Raw genomic sequence first — 22234 nt, forward strand, 5'->3', positions numbered from 1 at the left:
GAGAGAATATTTTAACCCATATTTTTGGATAATGTCAAAGTACATACGTAAATTGAAAAATATTCTGGAGTTGAGAATAGGTTATGCTAAATAAATTTGAATTCTTATATTAATACTGTTGAATTTAAAATTGCATCTTTAATCATTTATAAATATTTTTATAAAAACAGAATTTCTTTGACAATTTGAAAATTGAATTGGATTTTTTGAACTCTTTTATTCGTATATATTTTATTATAAAATTAATATTTTTACAGATATAAAAATTAATTTTTAATTTAATTTTAGGCGGACTCTCCGTTTGGTAAATCAGATGCCTATATTAAATTAGAACAGCTTGGTGAAGGATCTTATGCGACTGTTTTTAAGGGTTATAGCAAGTGAGTATCGTATTTATTTTTTTTTTTTAACTATTTATTGAAAATAATAAAATATTAAAAAATTTAAAATAAAATAAAATTTTTACCTTGGAATCATTACAACTAAATTGATAAAAAACCAGAATAACTTTTTGTTCTAAAACATAATTTGAAAAATTTTTAAATAATTACGAAAAATAATTTCATGTATAGTTGGTCATTCAAAAAAAAAAAATCGAAAACTAAAGATACGAGTACAATCATATTTGAATAATTGGGTCATTTTGTCCATAAAGAATTAAAATGCATCTACATATTTTGAATGTAAAAATATAAAATAAAAAATTTTAAATATAAATAAAATTTATGACAATCCCATTAAAATTCGAAATGCAATCAGCACTCAATTTAACTAAAACAAAAAAAAAAAAAATCAAGCAATAAAATAAAACCTCGTTAAAATTTATAATATTTTTATAAAATTTCAAAAGAATGTTGCAGAGTGGAAAATGTAAAAATTAAGAAGAAATGTCCATAGAATACCTTAAAAATATTTACCTTACCTTAATAAATTACGGCTTTATACACAAAAATAAAAAAAAAAAGAGGAAATTTTTTTTTCAAATTTTCCTCAATTTTTTCTATTTTACCATCTGTAGTACAAATAAGAGGGAGAAAGTATAGAGGAGGAATTTGTAATGCAATTATATTTTTTATTTGTGCAGAAATAAAGAAAAAAAAAATTGCATATTTTCTTCGTTATCCTTTAAAAGTAGCAAAAGAAAGAAAAAGGGGAAAAAAAATTATTTTGAATGAAAAAATTTTTTTATCCAGTGCTATCCAGGAATTTCCTTTGAAATTCTAATAATAACTATACACAAAAGTTCATTATTTTACTAGATATTGTGGAATCTAAATTTAAAAAGGGATTCTACTACTTGAATACAAAATTGCAATTGTCATTGAATAAAATAAAAGTTTTTTTTTTTAATGAAAAAATTTTGAAATAATCTATTGGTCAAGAAATTACAAATTGTCCTTGTAATAAGCACACTATATAAAACAACGTGTTTTCAAACAATATGCATTAAATTCATCAAGAATCCAGTAATAAGACAAAATTATAAAAGCTGACTCTTGTAGCCCTTAGAATATTTCTGTAGAAGATTAACTTCTTCACGAATCGATTTAAGATAAATGCTCTGCGTAATTTACAAATATTAATAAATTTTAATCGGATAGAATCGATAATTTGCTTTTAATATAAGCTCATTTAAAGCACATTTCGTAATAAAAATCTAAAAATTTTAAAATTACATCCTTTGGTGACAAATTTATGTAAGGAGACAATAATTTTCTTATAGAATTCTTTTTTAATTTATTTTTTTGAATAAATCAATATTCTTAAGTTATTGTAAGTCTTCTTTAACAGCTACACAGTGTAATTTTTCATCCATACCAGCATTAATCATACAATTTTATTTTCTTGTAAATTTGAATTGTGTCCTTTATTTTCAAATTAAATTTTTCGGCTTTTGATGTAAACATAAAGTAAATTTTTTTAACAAGCGTATAGAATGAGTGTCGTATATTCTATAACCTTTTACAAAACTTAAGTATTTTGTGTGTTATTTGCCATTTACATATAACTAAAAAGATATAATGAACGGGTTCCTACTTATTTATCTAAGTTGTAAATGAAAATCAAAAAGAGGACATGAAAAACTTGTATGTATGTATGCAATAATAATTTTTTTATAACTAAAATAAAATGTCATGCCACTGACCTACTTTTATGTTTTTTTTTTTCTTATATAAAGAACACTATCGAAATATTCGAAAATGGTACTAGAGAAAATTTTGCTCCCATTAACGATGCGCAAAAATGTATGTGTGTGAGTATGTACCTACGCATATATACATATATATGTACGTATATTTGTATATACATAAAATATACCAAGTAAAATATAAAAGAAATACTAAAATAATAATTTAGCATTTAAGATGGAAGGGGTTAAGTGGGCATGTCTGATATTATATGAATAGATAATAGAAAAGAAAAGGATCTCCAGATAGAGAATTTGTTACATATTTTTTGTGCTTATTTTTTTGTTTTTGTTATTCTTCTTTTTGTAAAATAAACTTCTATCATGAAATGTATATATAAATATAGAGGAATTAAAAGTGGAACTTTTTTTTATTATTGTTACGCGGGTATTACCAGATTATTATTAAATTAGATGTTCCACTTTCTATTACAAACAAAAAAAAAAGAAATATTTCAAAAGTTATTCTGTATAAATTAATGAGAGTATTAAAACTTGAAATCTAGGTGATTCATAAATAAAAAGAGGATGAACTGAAAAATATCAAATGTTTTCATTTGAATTGTAAAGGGTTAGAGGGTGAAGTATTTACGATATACATATTTTTGCAATAATTAGTGAAATTTTTCGAAAGTCAACAAAATGGCAAAGTATTATACTAATTGACATGTAAATAAGATTGGAAGTTGAGAGGACGCGTTTTCCTGAAGATTGCATTTAGCGCTTTTAAGCCAGTTTTGGTAAATTTCGGAAAACCCATTACGGAATCTTATTTAATAATGAATGATATTATATGATGTAACAGAACGCATAAGTCACGAATTTTTTAAACTAATTATGCCTGAATTTCCTAACTTTTATATAGAAAATTTGTGTAAAAGATCACAAAAATTCACAAAAATCTTTATTTCTAAAAAAATTTTGAATTGTCTAAAATCAAAAAAATTGCGAGAAATTGTAAAATTGAAAAATATATTATAGTTACTCACCTATAGAATAAACGTTTCACTTATAAGTTCTAACAGCAAATGATGACTTTCCTTTTAATAAATTTAAATCTCAAAATTTTACTCCATTTTAAAACTTAAGACCTTAAACACTGTATTGCAAATTTAGCAAAGGTATCACTTATCTGGGCACTAAATTTAATTTTAATCAGATTTTGTTTCTAATCTATTGGCACATATTTTCCGTCAAATAATAAAATCTAACTTAATTTAAATCGAAACTTTTATACTTTGTCCTATAAAGGCTTCACAAATTTTGAAAGCCTTCTATTATATTATAGAGTTCTTGTAAATTCAAAAAATTTCATTGAAATCTGCACAAAATTTACATTTTATCAATTTAATTTTAATAAAATGAAATGTTTTTAACAAAAATACACCCTGTACATCAAATAATATTTTCATTTTCTTTATTATTTTCCTTGAATACATGCTAATAAACATATTATTATCCTTATTATGATATTAAATAAAAAAGAAAATTAAATTTAATGACCTTAACTATTTATGAACTTCTTTTTTTTGTTTTCTCTTCTTTGTTTTAAACCTTAATGCACCAGATTTTATAATTTATTAATATTTTTATGGTTCAAAGCAAATTTTGCTATTATTATGGTTTGTTAAGTTCAAGATCTTTATCAGAATATAAGAAGAAAATTGGAATATTAACATATTCTTTGAGAAAATTATTTATTTTTTTTTTTTTTGGGTCAAGATTTTCCACAACAATAAATAATTCTTTGTAGATATATAGAAAATCTTATAAAGTGGAAAACGATAAACATTGTTATGGCCTCGACTAACTAGAAACAATTTTCTTTATAAAAAATTATTTGTCATCTTTAGATTGGCAACTCTTTTTCTTTAAAAAAAATAAAGATTTTATTTTAATTTTTTTTGTCTATAATAAAATTTTCATTCACAATGCATTTTAAATTTAATTTTGTTGCACGAAAAAAAAAATGCATTCTCTTTAAAAAAGAGAAATACAATTTTCTCTAACTTTTTGAGAATAGAAAAAAAATTTTTTTTATTTGAAATTTAAAATTTTCTCTTTTCTTTTTTTATTTGGAAAATAGAAATAAAACCCAAAATTTCCATTAAAAAGGGCATAACAATTGCATTCTTTTAATTTCAAAAGCGAAAATGCATTTTATAGAAAACCAACAGGAAAAACAAGAAAAATAAATGTTATAAAAATAAGGATGCACACATTAAAAAAAAAAATGTCTAAATTAAAAATAAAATGCTCTATAATATTTTTATATTTGCATAATGAATACATAAATTCTAAATACATACACACATTATACACAGTTAGTTATAAATAACAAACAATAAAAAAAAAATGGTGAAAGAAATTGAAATATACAATTGCTTGCTTGCTGGAACTAAAATCCATGAACTATTTTTGTTGGTTTTTTCCTTCTTACGCTCCATTCTCCATGAATACCAAAAAAATAAAAATAAATTTGGAGCCAAAATATGATTTGTAAAGTAGCACTTTTACACAAATTTTTGATGGGAATTTCACTGGCTTTTTTCAAATTATTCTCACTGGGCGGCCTTTTTTTCACAATCTAAGTACTGAAATTTTAAAAACGAACGCATAGGTCTGTGACTTAACATTTTTGGTGAAATAAAAAAATTTTCTTTATGCATGTATGGCGCGATCTATGGACGCTCTGAGCTTAAAAAAGAACACGAATTTTTAGTTCTAAACACTGCTCTATTGCAAATTCAGAGCACAAAAAAAAAACGAAAACGACCATTATGCCAAATAAATAAAAAAAATATTCCTTAAATATTGCATACCTTCAGGATGAGAACAAAAATTAAAAGAGGCAATAAAACATTTACTAGCATAGAATTTTCACATTCGATGGCTAATTTAATTAGTTAATATGAATAATTTAAATTAGTAGCATTTAATTATGATATATTTTACTCTTAGCTTCTTCTGCTTATAGTAATTTAACAAATTCTTAAGAGTTTTGAAAAAATACAGTGCCGAAAATTAATATTTTTCGAATTGTCCGGGTTTGGAAGGGGGAGAAGAAGATAAAAAATTTCTTTTGAAGAATTCTGACGAAATGAATTTGTTTTTCTTAATTAAGTACCTAGAAGTCAATAAAATTTCAGGAACTTCAAGAACGTTCTCTGTGTTTACGGTATTTATGGGATTAAGATGTTAAATTGAATAAATTTTCAAAAATTACTGGACCCACATACAAAATGAAACTAGTAAGCACTTTTTTCTCAAGTTTGTTACAAATGTGCTAAAAAAACACCAACAATACATTTAAACATTTAATTTTTTTCCTATTTATTATACTCAAGTATGTATAGAATGAAAATAATTTTAAAATTTTTATATATTTATTTAGGTATATTTGTAAATAGTTAAAATTTTCTATTTTCTCTATAGAATGATTATTTTTAAAATTGTTTAAAATTTATTCTTTGACTTGGAAAATAAATATTTTGAAAATAATTCACAGCATGTGTATTTTAAAGGCACCCAAGCCTTTTGTATATAAAATTTATATTTATTAAATTTTAAAAACGATTTCTTCTCTCATAGAATTTGCGCAAAACAAAATAGAAAGAAAATCAAATTTATTTAAAATATTTTAAAATATTTTGGACATAATGAAAAATTTGATATAAATTTTTTAACTTTAATGTGCACTTAAAATATTCAATTTATGCTCTAAATAAAAAAGTGTTACATAAATCGACTGACACAATATTGTACTATAGTTTTACGATAATGATAAATTTAAATATGGTTTTAAAGAATATTTTTAGATGCGATTGTACACAAATAAAACAAAAAATAATTTGAAATTTATCAAATTTTGTACTTGGATGCACAATTTTTGAATGAAACGGTATGGTACTATTGATTGAAATTTAACAAAAACTGCATAATGTATAAAATTTTAAATAGTTTGAGAATATTTAAAATTAACAAATTTAATAAGGAGAATATTGAATAATTATAACCTTTAATTGAATTGACCGGAAATATCTAATATAATGGAATCTCTGGTATATCTAGTATAACGCACACTCCATATAATAAAAACCTCGATTTGAAATACTTTTTTTTCCTACTTCATTTACATGCTGTTTCCATAAACCTTCTCCATTTAATTTACACCAATGTTTAAATTTCTGCACACGTTTTTCCAGTTGTTTCTAATTCTTCTCCAGGTAATGTAAGTTGTGGTCTTTCCACATCTCTTTTACCTTGTGGGTTCCACTCCATTGCCTATCGCGCTCTCGTATTCGACTCCCTTCGGAGTATAAGTTCTTACATTTTCTTCTTTTATAGTGGAGTCTACTGATTTTTGACTCGTAATCACCCAGAGCTCCGCGTTTGTTATTCATTTGGGCCAGTGTATATTGTAGATAAGTCGCAACTGTTTGTTACGCATTGTTTGCAGTTGCTCCATGTCATTTTTTCTCACGGATTGACTTGATACAACTATGGAATATTCCCGCCTTTGTTGATCTGGCCAAGTGTGCCGATTTCCATATTCTATTCTCGATATCTTCATCCACCCCATTCCTTATGCGAATGATACTACCAAACTAGTTGGAGTGAGTTAAATCCTCTATTGGGCTTGTCGGATATTTGAAGTACTATTTATGTAAGTACTATATGTATTTTTATTTTAAAGATCTTATGTCAAAAAATATGACCACTATTTTAAAAATAGTTATAAGCAAAATTATCATTTAAGCTTGCATATTTTCGAGACAAAATTCTTATTGATCAGAACCTGATGTAATCCAATTTTTATAACCATTATTATTAGCAAACCGAAGATATTATATAAGCTTTATATATACAATATAGGAATATAGGAATTGTGAATAAATCCTAGAAAGTGTGTGCCTTTCAAAAATCATTGTATATTAATTTATTTTAATAAATTCTCAAATATCATAAATAATTGAATAATTTAAAATCAAAATTCATTTAATTCCAAATTTATTGCCAATTAAAAATTTGATATTCGAAAAATGAAACTCGGGAAATAATTTGCAAGATTTTTCGGAACAATTATTCATCATAATAGTTTATGTGTTAAACCTCATAGTACAAAATAAAAATATGTTGCATAACGCCGAAAAGCATGCCAATTTTCTATATATAGATATTTGTAACTAAATTAATGTCTAAACATCATAATAAATTAATATCAAAATTTATCAAATAAATTACTTTGATAACATCAAAAATTACTTTATCGATTTTCTAAAATTTTAATATTCTATTTCTGCAAGTACCTCTCATCTTAAATATTACAACAAGAAAACAAAAAACAACAAAAATCTTAAATCAAACTTAATGAAATATAATAAATGTCATTTAATTTGAATTCAAAACTCATTCAACATTTCATTTTATCTTTCAAGTTATGAAAAAAAAAAACAACACCCTCATAATATTTTTTTATTTGACAAGCTATAATAAAAATAAAAGTGTGTATATAGAAATTCAAAAAAAAAAAATAAAGAAGCGAATAAATTTTCTGCCACAACAAGGATATTTTTTCCTTCTAATTTGTTTTGATTTTTCTTTTCTTTCTTTTTTTCTATTTATTTAAAAATAATTTATTTTTAACTTCCTATCTCTTGATAATATTGAAAAATAAAAGTAAAATACATTCAAATATTTTATAACCATAGTTGTTTTAGGAAGAAGTAGGTGTAAGTTGGGGCAAATTGAAATAAATTGAAAAGGAAATTTTTATATACAAAAAAACGTGAAAATTTTGAATTTACTTCGCCTGAAAATATGCAAAACTAATTGGTACAAAAAATTATTTTTATTAGGCTAGAATTTATTAATTCTTCTTTTGATGGAGTTGATGTTTTTATAGCAACTATTTCAGCAACTATTTAGCAGTTTTACCACTAAAGACTCTTGTTTTACTTAAAATCAAGATTTCTTCTTCTTCTTTAGTAGCTTTACAGCCCGATGTGAGCCTTAGCTTGATTGACTATCCGCCTCCATTCTGCTCGGTCCGTTACTGCGTTATTTAGGTTGTTAACTTGTAATTTGTTTAAATCGTTTATCACATCGTCTTTCCATCTTAACCTCGGTCTGCCCCTAGATCTGTTGAGTAGGGGCCTTGCGTCATAAATTCTTTTTGGAGCTCTATCAGAGTTCATTCTGAATAAGTGTCCCGCCCAGCGCAGTCTTTGGGATTTTATATATCCAATAATGTCCTCATTGCCAATTAATTCCATCAGTTCCTGGTTCGTTCTAATTTCGTATTCGTCATTTTCGTTTCTTTTCGGCCCAAATATTTTTCGCAACATTTTTCGTTCAAAAATTCTTAGACCATTTATATCACTTTGTGATAATGTCCAAGTTTCGGAACTATAACTTAGAATTGGTCTCAGGATTGTTTTATATATCTGTAATTTACATTGTCTTGATAGTAATCTTGATCCCAATAGATGAGAAATTGTATAGTATGCTCTATTGGCCGTCAATATTTTATGCTTTATGTCTTTGTGGATATCATTATTTGAATTTATTTGTGCACCCAGATATATAAAATTATTCACACCTTCGAAATTGTAGTCATTAATAGTAATATTTTGCGCCACTCTTCTTGTATTTGATCTCGATACTATCATGTACTTTGTTTTATTTTCATTTATTTTCAATCCAATTCTTCGAGTCTGTTGATCAAGCCTTGTAAGTATTTCAATTAAATCACGTTTACTTCTTGACATTATGGCGATATCATCAGCGATTCAAGATTTAATATCCTTTTTTTTTGTGTTGGTCTAATTAAGCTTGGGTCCAATTTTAATATTGATAAAAAATTCCATTCGAAACTAATCGAATATTTTCTAAAAAAATTATTCTAAAAATTTGGAAAAAATTTAAAAATTGAGTGAAATTTTATGTGTCGCTGACATATTGCTAGTGGTAATGACTTGAACACCATATAGCGGAAGAATCATAATTTTGCTGAACAATATGCACACATTTATTATTTAATTTTCTCTAAAGTTTTGACTACCAGCATAAATTTTATTAATTAATCAAAATAGATTTTTTACCTTAGTAATCTTAGAGTCTCTTAGAGTGTCCTAAATTTATTTCCGGTAATTTTTGTGTACAATATTTTCGAACTTCTTACCAAATATTTAAAAAATAATTGACAAAAATGACTAAAATTATTTTAACAAAATTAAGTTCCTTTTTCATAAAGGAATCCATAAAATAATCTTATAATTATAGATACAATAAATTTGAACAATAATCAAATGCAAGTGCCATAATAAATCCATTTGAAGTGTTTTTGATTGTTATAATGAACAAAAAGAAATAAGTGCTATTTTTCTTAATAATTTTCTTGCCTTCCATGCTTGTGGATAAAACTTATGGAGCTTGTACTTGTTTTTTTGTTTAATTCTTTGCTCAACATTGAAAATATTTTCTCTATAATAAATCTTTCAATTTGCTGTTTGCACCATTTTTGAAATCTTTACGAAATTTATTCAATATTTCAACAGAGCTAAGAAAATCAAATAAAAAAAGATAATAAAATAAAATCAATATTTTAGCTACGAAAAGAAAAATATGTTCTGAAACCACAAAAGAAAATTATAAAAAAAAAAAAAAAAAAACTAAAAATCGTTGAATTCCTTTTTATGTATTCACATCATATCCGATTTGCTTTCATAAAAACGTTCTCATAGATGAGCACTTTCAATTTATCTTTCGGTTACTTCGTTTTATACTCCTCTAATTTCTTATCCTACACGAAATACACGGTTCCATCACATTCTATTTACTTTCTTTTTCTTTTGGTTTTCTTTATTTTCCTTTTTGTTTTGATCTAATAACAAACGAACTTAGATTTTCAAGTGTGGTGAATTTTTTTTTTTGGAAAAAAAATTATGTCTATTAAAATATAAATATGTAAAAGTGAGTTTATAAATACAATGAATGTACTGTTATAGATTATGACAATAGCTTATATACATATTACAAGTTATGTATATATTATGTATATATTTAAGTATATAATCGGTATTCGGTACAAATTGATATTCGACATGTTCTTTAATTTTTCAATATCAAAAAGAGAGCATCACGAAACGAATAATGACTATTACAATATTACATACATATTTACAGAAAAATATTATAGATTTATATTTGAATAGACATTATGATTTTAATTGTTTATATGTATATGTGAAATTGAGTGACGGATCGAAAATTCAAAAAAAAAGTGTAGATTTAATCAACCAGAAAATTGATGTATGTAGTCTCCGTTCAATATACTTGAAATAAGTTGTTGAGTCAATACTTAAGAATAGTTTGTAAATGGAATGCTCTACATGAAAATCCTATTATAGACACAATATTTTTATTATATAACAAAATGAGCTTGCATCCAACTATTGCTTCCAATTGCTTTATTATACTTAGAATAATTATAGTTGGCAGAAATTGAGAAGTGTTATCCTTCAAAATTTTCAAATTAATAATTATAGATCTCGAAATCAAGCATGTAATTATGAAATTATAATTTAAAACATATTTAATAATTCTTAGCCTTTTTCACACTATACTTAAGTATTCTCATTCTTACTCTTTTACACACTGAAAAGTGAGTGGAATTTGAGTGAGTATGGCATCACAGTGTAATTCACATTACATGTAAGATTAAATTCATTAGAAAAAACTCTTTTAATCTTGGCAACCTTCTACTCTTGGAAACCATAATGTTGGCTATTATGAAACCATATTTTTTTGAATTTTTATCTCATATAAGTCATATATTGCTGCACACTATTGTTATTGTACACTATTGGTTAACTTATTGAAGTAATTTTGCACTGTTATTTATACGGTGTTTAAGTTCATAAAATTCACAATAAAAAAAAATTAAAATATAAAAAATTTTCATTATTAAAAGTTTTCCTGTTGTTTTAAAGCGAATAAAAATTAATTTTTATTGTTCATGTGTACTTTTTTTGTACTTTAATATTAATACTAAAATAAAAATGAAAAAGTAAATTTAAATATGAAATTAAAAAGTTAAAATCGCAATATTATGAAAATTGCTATAAAGTAAAACTTTTTACATTGAAGATAATATTTCAGCATGATGGTATTTTTACAAAGAGAACAACATTATACAGAGAGGCATTGTAATAGTGTACATACAGTAGAAGCATTTTACTTTATTCTTTGATAATAGTCTCTATTTACTACAAAATTTATTAAATAAAAATTGTTTTATAATATAGTGTTATCGCGACTTTAATGTAGCAGTAGCAGTAATGTAGTAGTAGCAGTAATTTTATTTCATTTGCTTACTATTACTTGAACAAGAGATGTTGATGAGAGAAAATCAAATATAGGAGTAGTAAGTTATGTACTATATATTTCTCTCTTGTATAAGAAATTTCTCTTTTATATAAGGAGGAAATTGTGAAAATATTAAACGAATTGGGAATTAATCAAAATTGTAATTAATTTTAACAACAAAATTATAAAAAATTTGTCATAATTAAAATAATCATTAAAAATATTTTTTCTAGGAAAAATTTTAATTTTTAAAAATTCAATTCACATTTTTTTAAATTATGTTTTTTTTTAAGTTTTTGTACTGCAAACCGTTGTTCATTGAAAAGGCTGTGAAATTTAATTTTCTATTGTGAGAGAAATTTCAATTTGTGAGGGAATTTTCAATTCTTTTTTTTGTTAAAAATTTTGATTATTAAAAATTTAGGATGTGGAAATTTTTTTATAACAAAGTTTTTTGTGTTTTTGATTGTTTTTTTATAAAAATAAGAGAAAAAAATTCTACAATTTTACAACGATTCATGTTTTATTTTATTTAATTTATAAATAGAAAATTCATAACATTTTGTACAGTTCATTAACTTTTCATCGTTTTTCGCTTCCTGTCCTTTTTTCAAACAAAAACCAAAAAAAAAAAATGTCATTTTAATATCAAAAACAGAAGAATAGGACGAAAAGGAATAAGGAAAATCAAAATTTTTTATTTTGTTTTAATTTTTGACATTTTAATCAGATTTAATTGAGTGATGTTTTTTTTTTCTCTTCTTTATTTTCTTAAATTTTTTCTCAGATTTCATGCTTTGACTTTTGTGCTAGAACTTTTGTGTTAGAACTGTGTGTTGTTTACATTTCTTAGAAACCTTCATTGTTTTTTTTTTTTTCAAATTTCTGCTGTTGTCCTTTGTTTAATTTTTTTATTCTTACCTTATACTTTTCCATTATTCTCTTATTTTTTTTCTGGATATTTTCTTAAATTTCTGCTTCGATAAACAATTTTTTAATTTTTGATTTTAATCAAATGAAATTTTCTTATTATTACCGAAGGATAAAAAACAATTTGGGTAAAATATCGACCAAATCAAAATTGATTTGTTTTTTTTTTTTTTTTTTTGAAAATTTTGAGACAAAACAAAATAAATAAGAATTTGGGCTGGACAATAATAGAGAAACGCAATAAAAAAAAATAGTAGAATAATAAAAAAAAAGAGTTTTTGTATAAAGTAGAAGATGAAAAACAGTTTTTTTTTTTGCACTTTTTACTCCTCTTGTTCTCCTTCTCTTCTCTGCTCTATCATTAAAACTTATATATTAAAGAGTATCGCATTTCATATAATGAAAATATCGAGAATTAACAGTTAAAAACAGACTAAACAACAGATTTGTATTTTTTTATATCGTTTTGTATTGTTGATTAAAACCGAAGGAAATGTCTCATTTCATTGAAAATAATCTAGGAATTAAAGAATAACAAAAGAGAGAGAGAGAGAGAGAGAAAAATGACAGATAAATAAAATGAAAAAGGATTTTCGGATAAATTTTTTAATCGATATTTTTCTACTTTTTCTTATTTTGCTGTTATTTTTAACCGTTATTCTAATTACTTTGTCCTAGTTATATTTTGAGGAATAATTACTGAAATCATTCAAGTTATCAGAGAAATATTTTGGAACAATGACCTTTTCAAGAGTTCAGTGAGAAAAAAATTATGCGTAAGGTTGGCGATCTTAATTAAAGTCATTGTTTTTTAACAGTTCAATGTTAGTCTAATATGATTATGGTTACAAGCAAAAGTTACCGAATCTACAAGAGACGAATTTAACAATATGACTAAGATGTCATATTTCTATTAAATCGATTATAATTTAAAGAAATCAAAAGATTTTCTCATATTCCTTAATTAAATTGTAGTACGAGAACAATCAAATACTTGTACTTATTATAAGACAACTAAACCGAAAATTTAACATTTTTGTTTTCATTATAAACACATGTAATGTGAACAAACCAATAAAAATGTCCAAAAGAATATTCTATGTCCTTTATAAATTTTATTTTTCATTGATTGATTCTTAAAGTTAATTTTATTTTTCTTTTAAATTTATCCAAAAAATATTTTTCATGAATTCACATTGATATAGCAATCATGCATGTACATATACACGATATATCTGGATGAGTTCATGTATATGTATCGGACAACCTTATGGGAATTAATTTTCAAGGATACTATACTCGTATATTTGACTGACATTTAATGTCAATCAATCTTATTATTATTTGTCAAAGAAAATATGTATGTACATATTATAAAAAGAACAAAATAAAAATTAAATCATGTATATAAGTATGTGCGCATACATGTATATTATACATATACATACATATACGTGTATTTCATTCTGTTGAATCCTTTTATTAAATTACAGGATTCTTTTTCCATTTTCTATTTGATTACAATTTTTTTTTTTTAATTTTTGTTTTCAATTTTGTCTTTTTAATATTTTCTTTATAAATAAAATGTCATTTCTGTTACCAAAAAATATTAATCAGAGATTGTCAATATTTTTTTCTTGTAAATTATATATGTATGCCTACCATGATATACGCATATAATATGTTACTGTGAATAAATATGTAATGAGTAACGTAAGCATATTAATATTATTTTAGTTCACGATTTGATTGGTAATTATTGGTATACAGAAATCAAAAATATTAAAGTGTCAGTAGTCATTTGAGGTAACAGCAATCATACCGTAAAAATATAATATTAATCTGAATGAGATTTTTTTTTAATTATATTAGGCTATTATTAATATAATTTCAATACACATTCATTCTCTTAAACTTTTTTTGTTCACTAGCATGTTTAATGTACTTGTACCTCTCATCATTTTGTTTTGCTTTTTCTAATTGTACATCTCTGAAGGCGTGTTTTATAGAGATAATATCATAAAAAATTGAGTTACATGTTTACATTGAGTATGTTGCTATGAAAATTGTCAAATATTTTGACAATTAAATTATTGATTTTATGTTCTGTCATGTTTGACTTCGAATTTTATATAAGAATATGAGCATATAAAATATTTAAATAAATTTATTAAAATTTAATTAATTACAATTTTGTAATTGAATTATTTAAGTTTTATTTTTGTAGCTTGAATACACAATTTTATTTACACTGACATATTATAAGAGTAACTAGCGAGTGTATAGTAAAAATTTCCTTCATTAAATATCAAATAATAATTTTAATATTGAAAAGTGACAATATAAAAATTACTTGCATGCAAATGTAAGCAAATTGAGATTTTTCACAACACAAATAAGCAGTTTTTTTTATAGTATGGATAGAATATTCTCAGTATAAGCGCGGATAAAAGAGAACAATATTGTCAGTGAGTTACTAGAAGAGAGTAATTTTCTGGTAGTATTTCGTCATATCAATATTTTAAACATTTTTTGTATTATTTGTATTAATTGAGTAAATACATACTATACTTACGCCTTTAATATGGGAATAATTTAACAATTTAATTTTTGCATGAGAGCACCACTTTTATAATTGTGCTGCTACTTAATTAACTATTTAATTGGCTACTATTTCACAATTAGAAACCTTATTAAGAATTTCTGATTAAGAAATTCAAGTAATTATTTTTACAAAAATTTCTATTACATTTATTTATGTTTAATTTTATTTAATTCAGGAACGTTTTATTCATATATAAAATTTCTTAACCATTACCCATTAAATTAAAAATAGTACATTTCGTTAAATTTTTATTATTTATTAATAATTGATTTCAATATTAATTCTTTGGGTTTAAGTCATTTTATGCCTCCCGCAGTGTCATAAACATTTTAAATATTGCAACAATATTTCAAGTAATGCCGCACACGATCGTAGTGCAACAATATTTCAAGTAATACCGCACCACGATCGTGTGCGGCATTACTTGAAATATTGTTTAGTTCTCTTTTTTCGAACAAGAATAATTGAAGAAGACTTGATTTTTTAATTTAAAATTTTATAAGTTTGTGTGTTTAGCATTGTGTAATTCTCTGTATAAAATAAATATTGAAGATATTATAAAATTTTTTTTTTCTTTAAAATATTTTATTAACACTATTACATATACATGAGTATATAGTATAAAATTTCATAATATTCAAAATAACCGTTGTCAATTATGTGTCATGTCCTTTTTATACAATACCAACGAAATCTTCCTGCACATGTAGGCACAATAAATTATTTTATTAAATTATTTTAAATATAAATTAATTAAAACATAATAAAAAAATGATTTAAAAATTATTTGGTTTGGATTTCAATTGTGTTGATTTTTTAAAAATAGTGTATAAAATAATCTGTATACACCTAGATTTACGCGTGAATACCAAGATAATTTGGAAACTTAATAAAATGTATGACACGATATTAAAATGTTATTGTTCACCAAAAATGAATAAGTCTTCAATAGATAATTGGGAAAGCTTTAAATTTTTAATGTATACTTGTTACAATATTATTAAATGTTATGGTATAACAGTAATCATAACAGTATTTCAATAAAATTTTCTAATGTATATTCAAATATAATCTATTTTGAAATATTAATTTCTTCGTGTGGTTTTTATTATATTATACTCGTATGAAAAAAAATTTATTGTATAAATTTCAAGGATAACATGTCATTTAACTTCCGTCGTTGTTTTATTATATTCATTTTATAATGCCTAGCTGTGTCATACTAATATTATAAATGTGAATGTTTGTCTAATATTCTGGTGTCTGTATAACAACAATATTTTCGCACAATTTTATATGTGATTTAAAAACAAGAAAAATATATTTTTTTTTTAATTTTTTTTTTAGAAAATTGAAAAAAAAAATAAAAAAAATATTAATTTTTTTTTTCCTCTGAAAATTATTTCTGTTAACAACATAGGAATACAATAGCAACAATGCGATGAAAATAATTTAAATAAATAGGATCTCTCTATACAATATATTGTGTACATATACTCGTATTTTATACATACATATGTAAAGATTGTCATAGTCATTTACATATTCTATCAAATTTCTAATAAATCATGATATTAAAATACAATTTAATATCTTGGTTATGAATTTGTTATCTCTCTCTGTCTCTCTCTCTCTCTCTTTTGTTATATTGAAAATATAATTTAATATTGTAAAGAAATTCAATAATCATATACAATGATTTTATTATATTTATATTTTATATTATAGGAAATGAATTTTTGGGTTGGTTATATAACAAATAAATATATATATTTAATGTAATTCTGATAAACATGTACTTGTACTCATATACAAACATAAATATACATAAATATAATAAAGTATAACACTTTTGTAATAAATAGATTGTCGGAAGCATTTTACTTGTCACTAGGTATATTTTATTGGATTTAAAAATGATATTTATGTGAATTTACACTGTCAGGATAATATTTCTTCCATCGATAACAAAATATTTACTATTATACAATGTATATAATGTATATAATGTGTGTATATACTTAAGTATGGTTGAATAATTTTTTTAAACATACTCATTTATAATTTAAATTAGTTATATATTATAATGTAAAATTAATGGTCCAAATATATACGCATGTGTATAGGTCTGCATAGCCTGTTTTTATTGGAAGTGGGGAGAAAAAAAGAAACAAATCAATTTGTTAAAAATTTTGTCTTTTTTTTCTGACATTGTGAAAATAATAAATTTTTAAAAACAACATTTTTATCTTATTTGTCAAGGTTAAAATTTAAAGCAATCAAAATATTTGAATATTTTACAGATTTTTTAAAATTAATGCTAAGTTTTTCTAAATGATTTAAGGTCTCATACAAATGAAGTAGTCTTTTCGAAGTGAGTTTTTGATTCTTGATTGTTTTTAGCCACGGGGGAGCAGTTTACAAAACTTTTATGGAGGTTAAATCCTTCACATCAGTACCAGTTGACTGCCTGTTACACATTTTTTTCAAAGATAATTTTTTTTGACAGTTTCCTCCTCTGTTTTAAACATAATAGACTCTGAAGTGAGTATTGAATGATAGCGAAATAATAACAATACAATATTGATCCCTGATACTGACTTATTCTTGAAACTTATCAGATTTCCAATGTGTTATGGTATTCTGCTATATTATATTTTACTCACATTATGTTTACATATTTAGGACTTAGCGATAAGAGAGAAATTTTTCAAAGAAAATAATTTCAAAGTAGAAGTGGAGAGCACAGAGTATCACTCATATTTTTTCTAAAAGCAATATTTAAGTTTGGGATAGAAAAATTTTGTAAATTTCTCAATAAAACTAGTTTTCGAATTTGCAATTCTACACTTTTAAATCTCAATACTTTTAAATATTATCAAATTTACCTCAAGTGATTCGCCTATGAACAACTTAAATAAATTTGTGGATTTCTTTGAACACGGGAAAAAAATTATGACCAAGAAGCTTGATAAGGTTCAAAATGCAATTGAAAAATATAATGGGGTTTGTCAAAAGAAAATCGCATATACCTAGTCTACATTCACTTTCATTCTTGTTGTTTTTTGTTGAAGAAATCAATATTTAAGAAAAAAAAAGAAAAAAATTAATTTCCTCCTGGAAATTGAGTTTTTTTTTTATGTAATATTTCAGTTTTTTTTCTTTAATCTCGTGAACATGATTCACGATTTTGCACGTGATTCAAATAATATGTTAAAAATTTTACAACAGTGCTGCAATGGTAATTTTTATATTCTTTTAATTGGGTAAAATTGAAGGCGTTTCAATATAGTTCAATAAATTTTAAAATAATATCGGGTTTTTTTACACATTTAGCCCGGGCAATGAGGGTGAAAATTTTTACGGTGATTGAATTTGAAACACACACATTAATACCATAACACTGCCTGTAAAATTTTTCTTTTCTAGGCGACCACCCCTTTAATTAATACCCCGCTTACTTTTTAAAATCATCTAAATCTAATTTTTATTATTCCTAGTCACTATATATATAAATTCTTTTATGGTTGAAAAATTAAGAATGTTAACAAAATTTCCCTTTTTCTTTTAAAATAAAATATTTTTACCCAATTGATTACTTATTACCGATAATTCTTGTTAAAATCTTTTATAACTTTCATAATATCTAAATTTAATTATTAATAATCACCTTAAGTATTCAATACCTTTGTATATGTATATATATATATAGCAATTAGTCGAAAAATCTAAACAAATATCATACAGACCGTAAATATTTACAAAAAGTTTGTTTATCCTGAACTGAAAATTTTTTGTGTTATTCTTAAGTGCAGTCGTGTATCTTCATCTATATTACTTGTATGTGTATTTTTGTATAAAAAGAAGCACTCTAAAATAAAAGTTGATGTTTTTATAAAAACACAAAAATATATGAAAAAAAAAAAGTTTCTTTTAATTTTAAATTTCCACCTTCTTTACTCCAATATAGCTGATAACAAGTGAGTTTTTAAAGTGAATTTTTTTTTGTATCTTTTGTGTTACGAAAATAATTGGAGTAAAAATGACCCAAAAAAAAAAATCTGTGAATAAATCGCTGTAAATAGAAGATGAGTAAAAACAACAACAAAAAAAAATTTTTTCTTTAAATAAACAAAGTTTTTTTTTTCCAATTTTTATTTAAATTTAAAGTTTTCTTACGTGAAAAAATTTACGTTCTTATTTTTGTTTCTAAACTTTTCAAGTAATCTAAAAAGTCTTTTTCTCTCTGCTTTTTCTTCTAATTAAATTATTACTTCACCATTTTATTTAGTTTTTTATTTTTTATTTTTGTTCTTTTTCTTAAATTTCCTCTACTGTTATCATTCCACTTACCGGTCTTTTTGTGAATTTTCGTGCCCTGATCTTTTATTAAAAATTACAACTGAAAATAAAGTTGGTCTTGTTAATTTTAGGTTTAGTTTAAAATTATTCACAATTACCCACACATAATCACACATTTTTAACAAAATTACCCGCAATTACCTACATTTAGAAATTTACCCACAATTACCCATATGAGGAGCCTAAAATCGTAACTTTCAAAACGTATAATTCCGAATTTCGAATAAGAATAGCTGTTGCAAGAACAAACTATATATAAATTTAAATATGTACATATTATTATTGCATAACGTACAGAAGAAAATAGCAAAAGCGATATTTGGCCTCATATTGGTATTTACCGTCTCTAAATCATTCAATTACCTTTAAAATAAAATTTATATAAAATTTCTGATTTACGATTTAAGAGAGTCAATATATTAAATGTAATATAATGGTTTTACTATTGAATTTTATCTTCGAAATCATATTGTTTTTGTTTTCACTCCAAACAAAATTTTTCCACTAAATGGCTACAATTTTCGAATACGTTTAAAACAAGTTCGCCTTCCAAAATTCTACGATACACCGGTTATAATGAAAAAAATTTGTTATCTACTCTTTACGATAAACCCGTCACTTAGGTGATGGGTAAACTGAATGACATAAGAAACTGGTTCATATGATTATCGAAAATATCATGCAACAACCTTATGCTCCTCCTCCAGTATCAAAGTAGGATAAATAAAAATTTTTTTAGCTTATTAATAATAAGTACAATTGCCTTTACCTAACCAGAATTCTCTCAAATTTCCAAAATACTGCTTAAAAATTGTGACATTCTAAATGAAAAACTAAATTCGAAATTGGTCAAATTTTAATTTTTTTTTTATGTACTTACAATAAAGTTAAAAAGTGAAAAAATAATTTTCTAGTTTTCCTTTTTTTCTTAAATTCCTTTATCCACAATCAAGGATGTTCACAAAACACAAAAAAAAAAAAAACAGAAAAACAGTAATGTAGAAGAAAAACCAGGATAAAAATCACGTTCATTTGTCTTTTCCCTTTTTTCTTTTCTATTTGTTTTTCATTTACCACTTTAAGATATAGAAGAGAAGAAAAATTAAATTTAAGGATGAAATTTTTTTTGTTTAGAAAAATAAAAGAAAATCAAAGTATAAAAACAAAAAATATTGAACACCATTATAGAAAAAAAAAGGAAGAAATAAAAGTAAAAAATTCTATAAAAACAAAAGAGAGAGTATAGGGCGGAAATTACATGGAATAAGTTTTGAAATCCATATTAATATATAAAAGGATAAAATGGGATAAAAAAGGATCATAATCGAAAGTTATGTACTCTCGTTTTTCTCTCTCTCTACATATTGGTTGTTTTTGTTTTTTTTTTTGTTTTAAAGAAACAAACGATTTTATTTGAATTTATTGTTATAACAAAGAATCTTCATTTAATACAAAAGAATGAAAGAGAAAAAATGGGAAGAAAAACAAAGAGGAGTTGAATGGAGTTGAAGTTTTTTTTTTATCCTTTATGTTTTTTTTTGTATTTGTTATTAATCGATGCCCTTAAATTAATGTAGGTACTTAATGTTTTTTTGTGTCTTGTTCTCTTCTTGTTTATATAGTAACAATGTTTATAAAAGTTTATAAGGGTTATTTTGTAATATTAAAAGGATTCTCTCTATTCACTATGCATTTGTATATATTCTTTGATACGCATTCCTTAAAAAGGATAATTTGTGAAAATTGTTCAATTTTATACTTGTAGTATGTTATGTACACTGTACATACATAAATACTTTTGGTTATATTGGTTAATTTAGGTAATTAATAGATAAATTATTTTCAATGAAAATTTTATAAATAGAAAAACTATAAGAATATAGAGAAAATTTTTTTTCCGTATAGTTTTTAAGATTGAAATTTTGTGTTATTTAGAAATTGTATTCTTAATCGAATAATTTGTTAATTTGGTATGAGAAAAGCATACCTAAGGTATTTTATTTCATGATTGGCTTGAAACAGGATGGTTAATCATCGAAACAATATGACTACAATTTTTGTTATTGCAAAAGTTCTAAATATTTTATAATTGCGTTTTTCATTAGAAAATATGCTTTCTTTAGTGCTTGAATAGAAATTTTTTATATTTAAATTTTTCAACTCACTTAAAAAAATATCTAAATCTTATTAAATTAAATGTTATTAAAGAAGATATGAAAGCTCAAAATGTAAAATCGCGACAAATAAAGGGACAGACAAACAGACAGACTCTAAAAATAGTTTATTTACGCTTCCATACCAGAGACATTCGAAATTGTTCAATTTTGTTACGGTCGGTAACAAATTGATTTTCTTTAACTCCACAAATAAATTTATAATAACTGTTTGATTAAAGCTAATTTCTTCCAATTTTATAGATGAAGTATTACCAAATAGATTATGTAAAGTATTGTGTCAGACAGAAATTTTTTCATGTTATACTCAAAAATTATCAAAAAAAAAAAGGAAAATTCTCAAAAATTGAAAGATTTTTAAAAAACTATACGCATATTCCTGTTGTAAAATGTTTTATCATATTCTTCTGGAATTTTCTGCAATTTCTCTCCCATTTCATATACCCTACGCAATGACGCATTTATTTTTTGGCGAATTTATTTTAACTAAAACTCTAACCCTCTTCATAAATATTAAACTTAAATGCCAATATTAAAAACGAAATAACGAAAAATTTACATTTCCATTTGTTTCAAATTTTGTAATGCATACATACATACATACAT

The 22234-nt window shown here is 23.9% G+C and overlaps 1 protein-coding gene across 1 annotated transcript in view; it reads left to right on the forward strand.

Moving 5' to 3' along the window:
* The window catches only part of LOC129613661 (cyclin-dependent kinase 14), a 137598-nt gene that overhangs the window by 82299 nt on the left and 33065 nt on the right, over positions 1-22234 (forward strand). The window contains exon 6 of the mRNA XM_055527817.1: positions 289-380. Coding sequence (XP_055383792.1) covers positions 289-380 — 92 coding nt within the window. The remainder of the gene's footprint in view (positions 1-288; positions 381-22234) is intronic.

This window comes from Condylostylus longicornis, unplaced genomic scaffold (assembly GCF_029603195.1).
Source record: "Condylostylus longicornis isolate FDR11 unplaced genomic scaffold, ASM2960319v2 ptg000085l, whole genome shotgun sequence".
NCBI lineage: Eukaryota > Metazoa > Arthropoda > Insecta > Diptera > Dolichopodidae > Condylostylus > Condylostylus longicornis.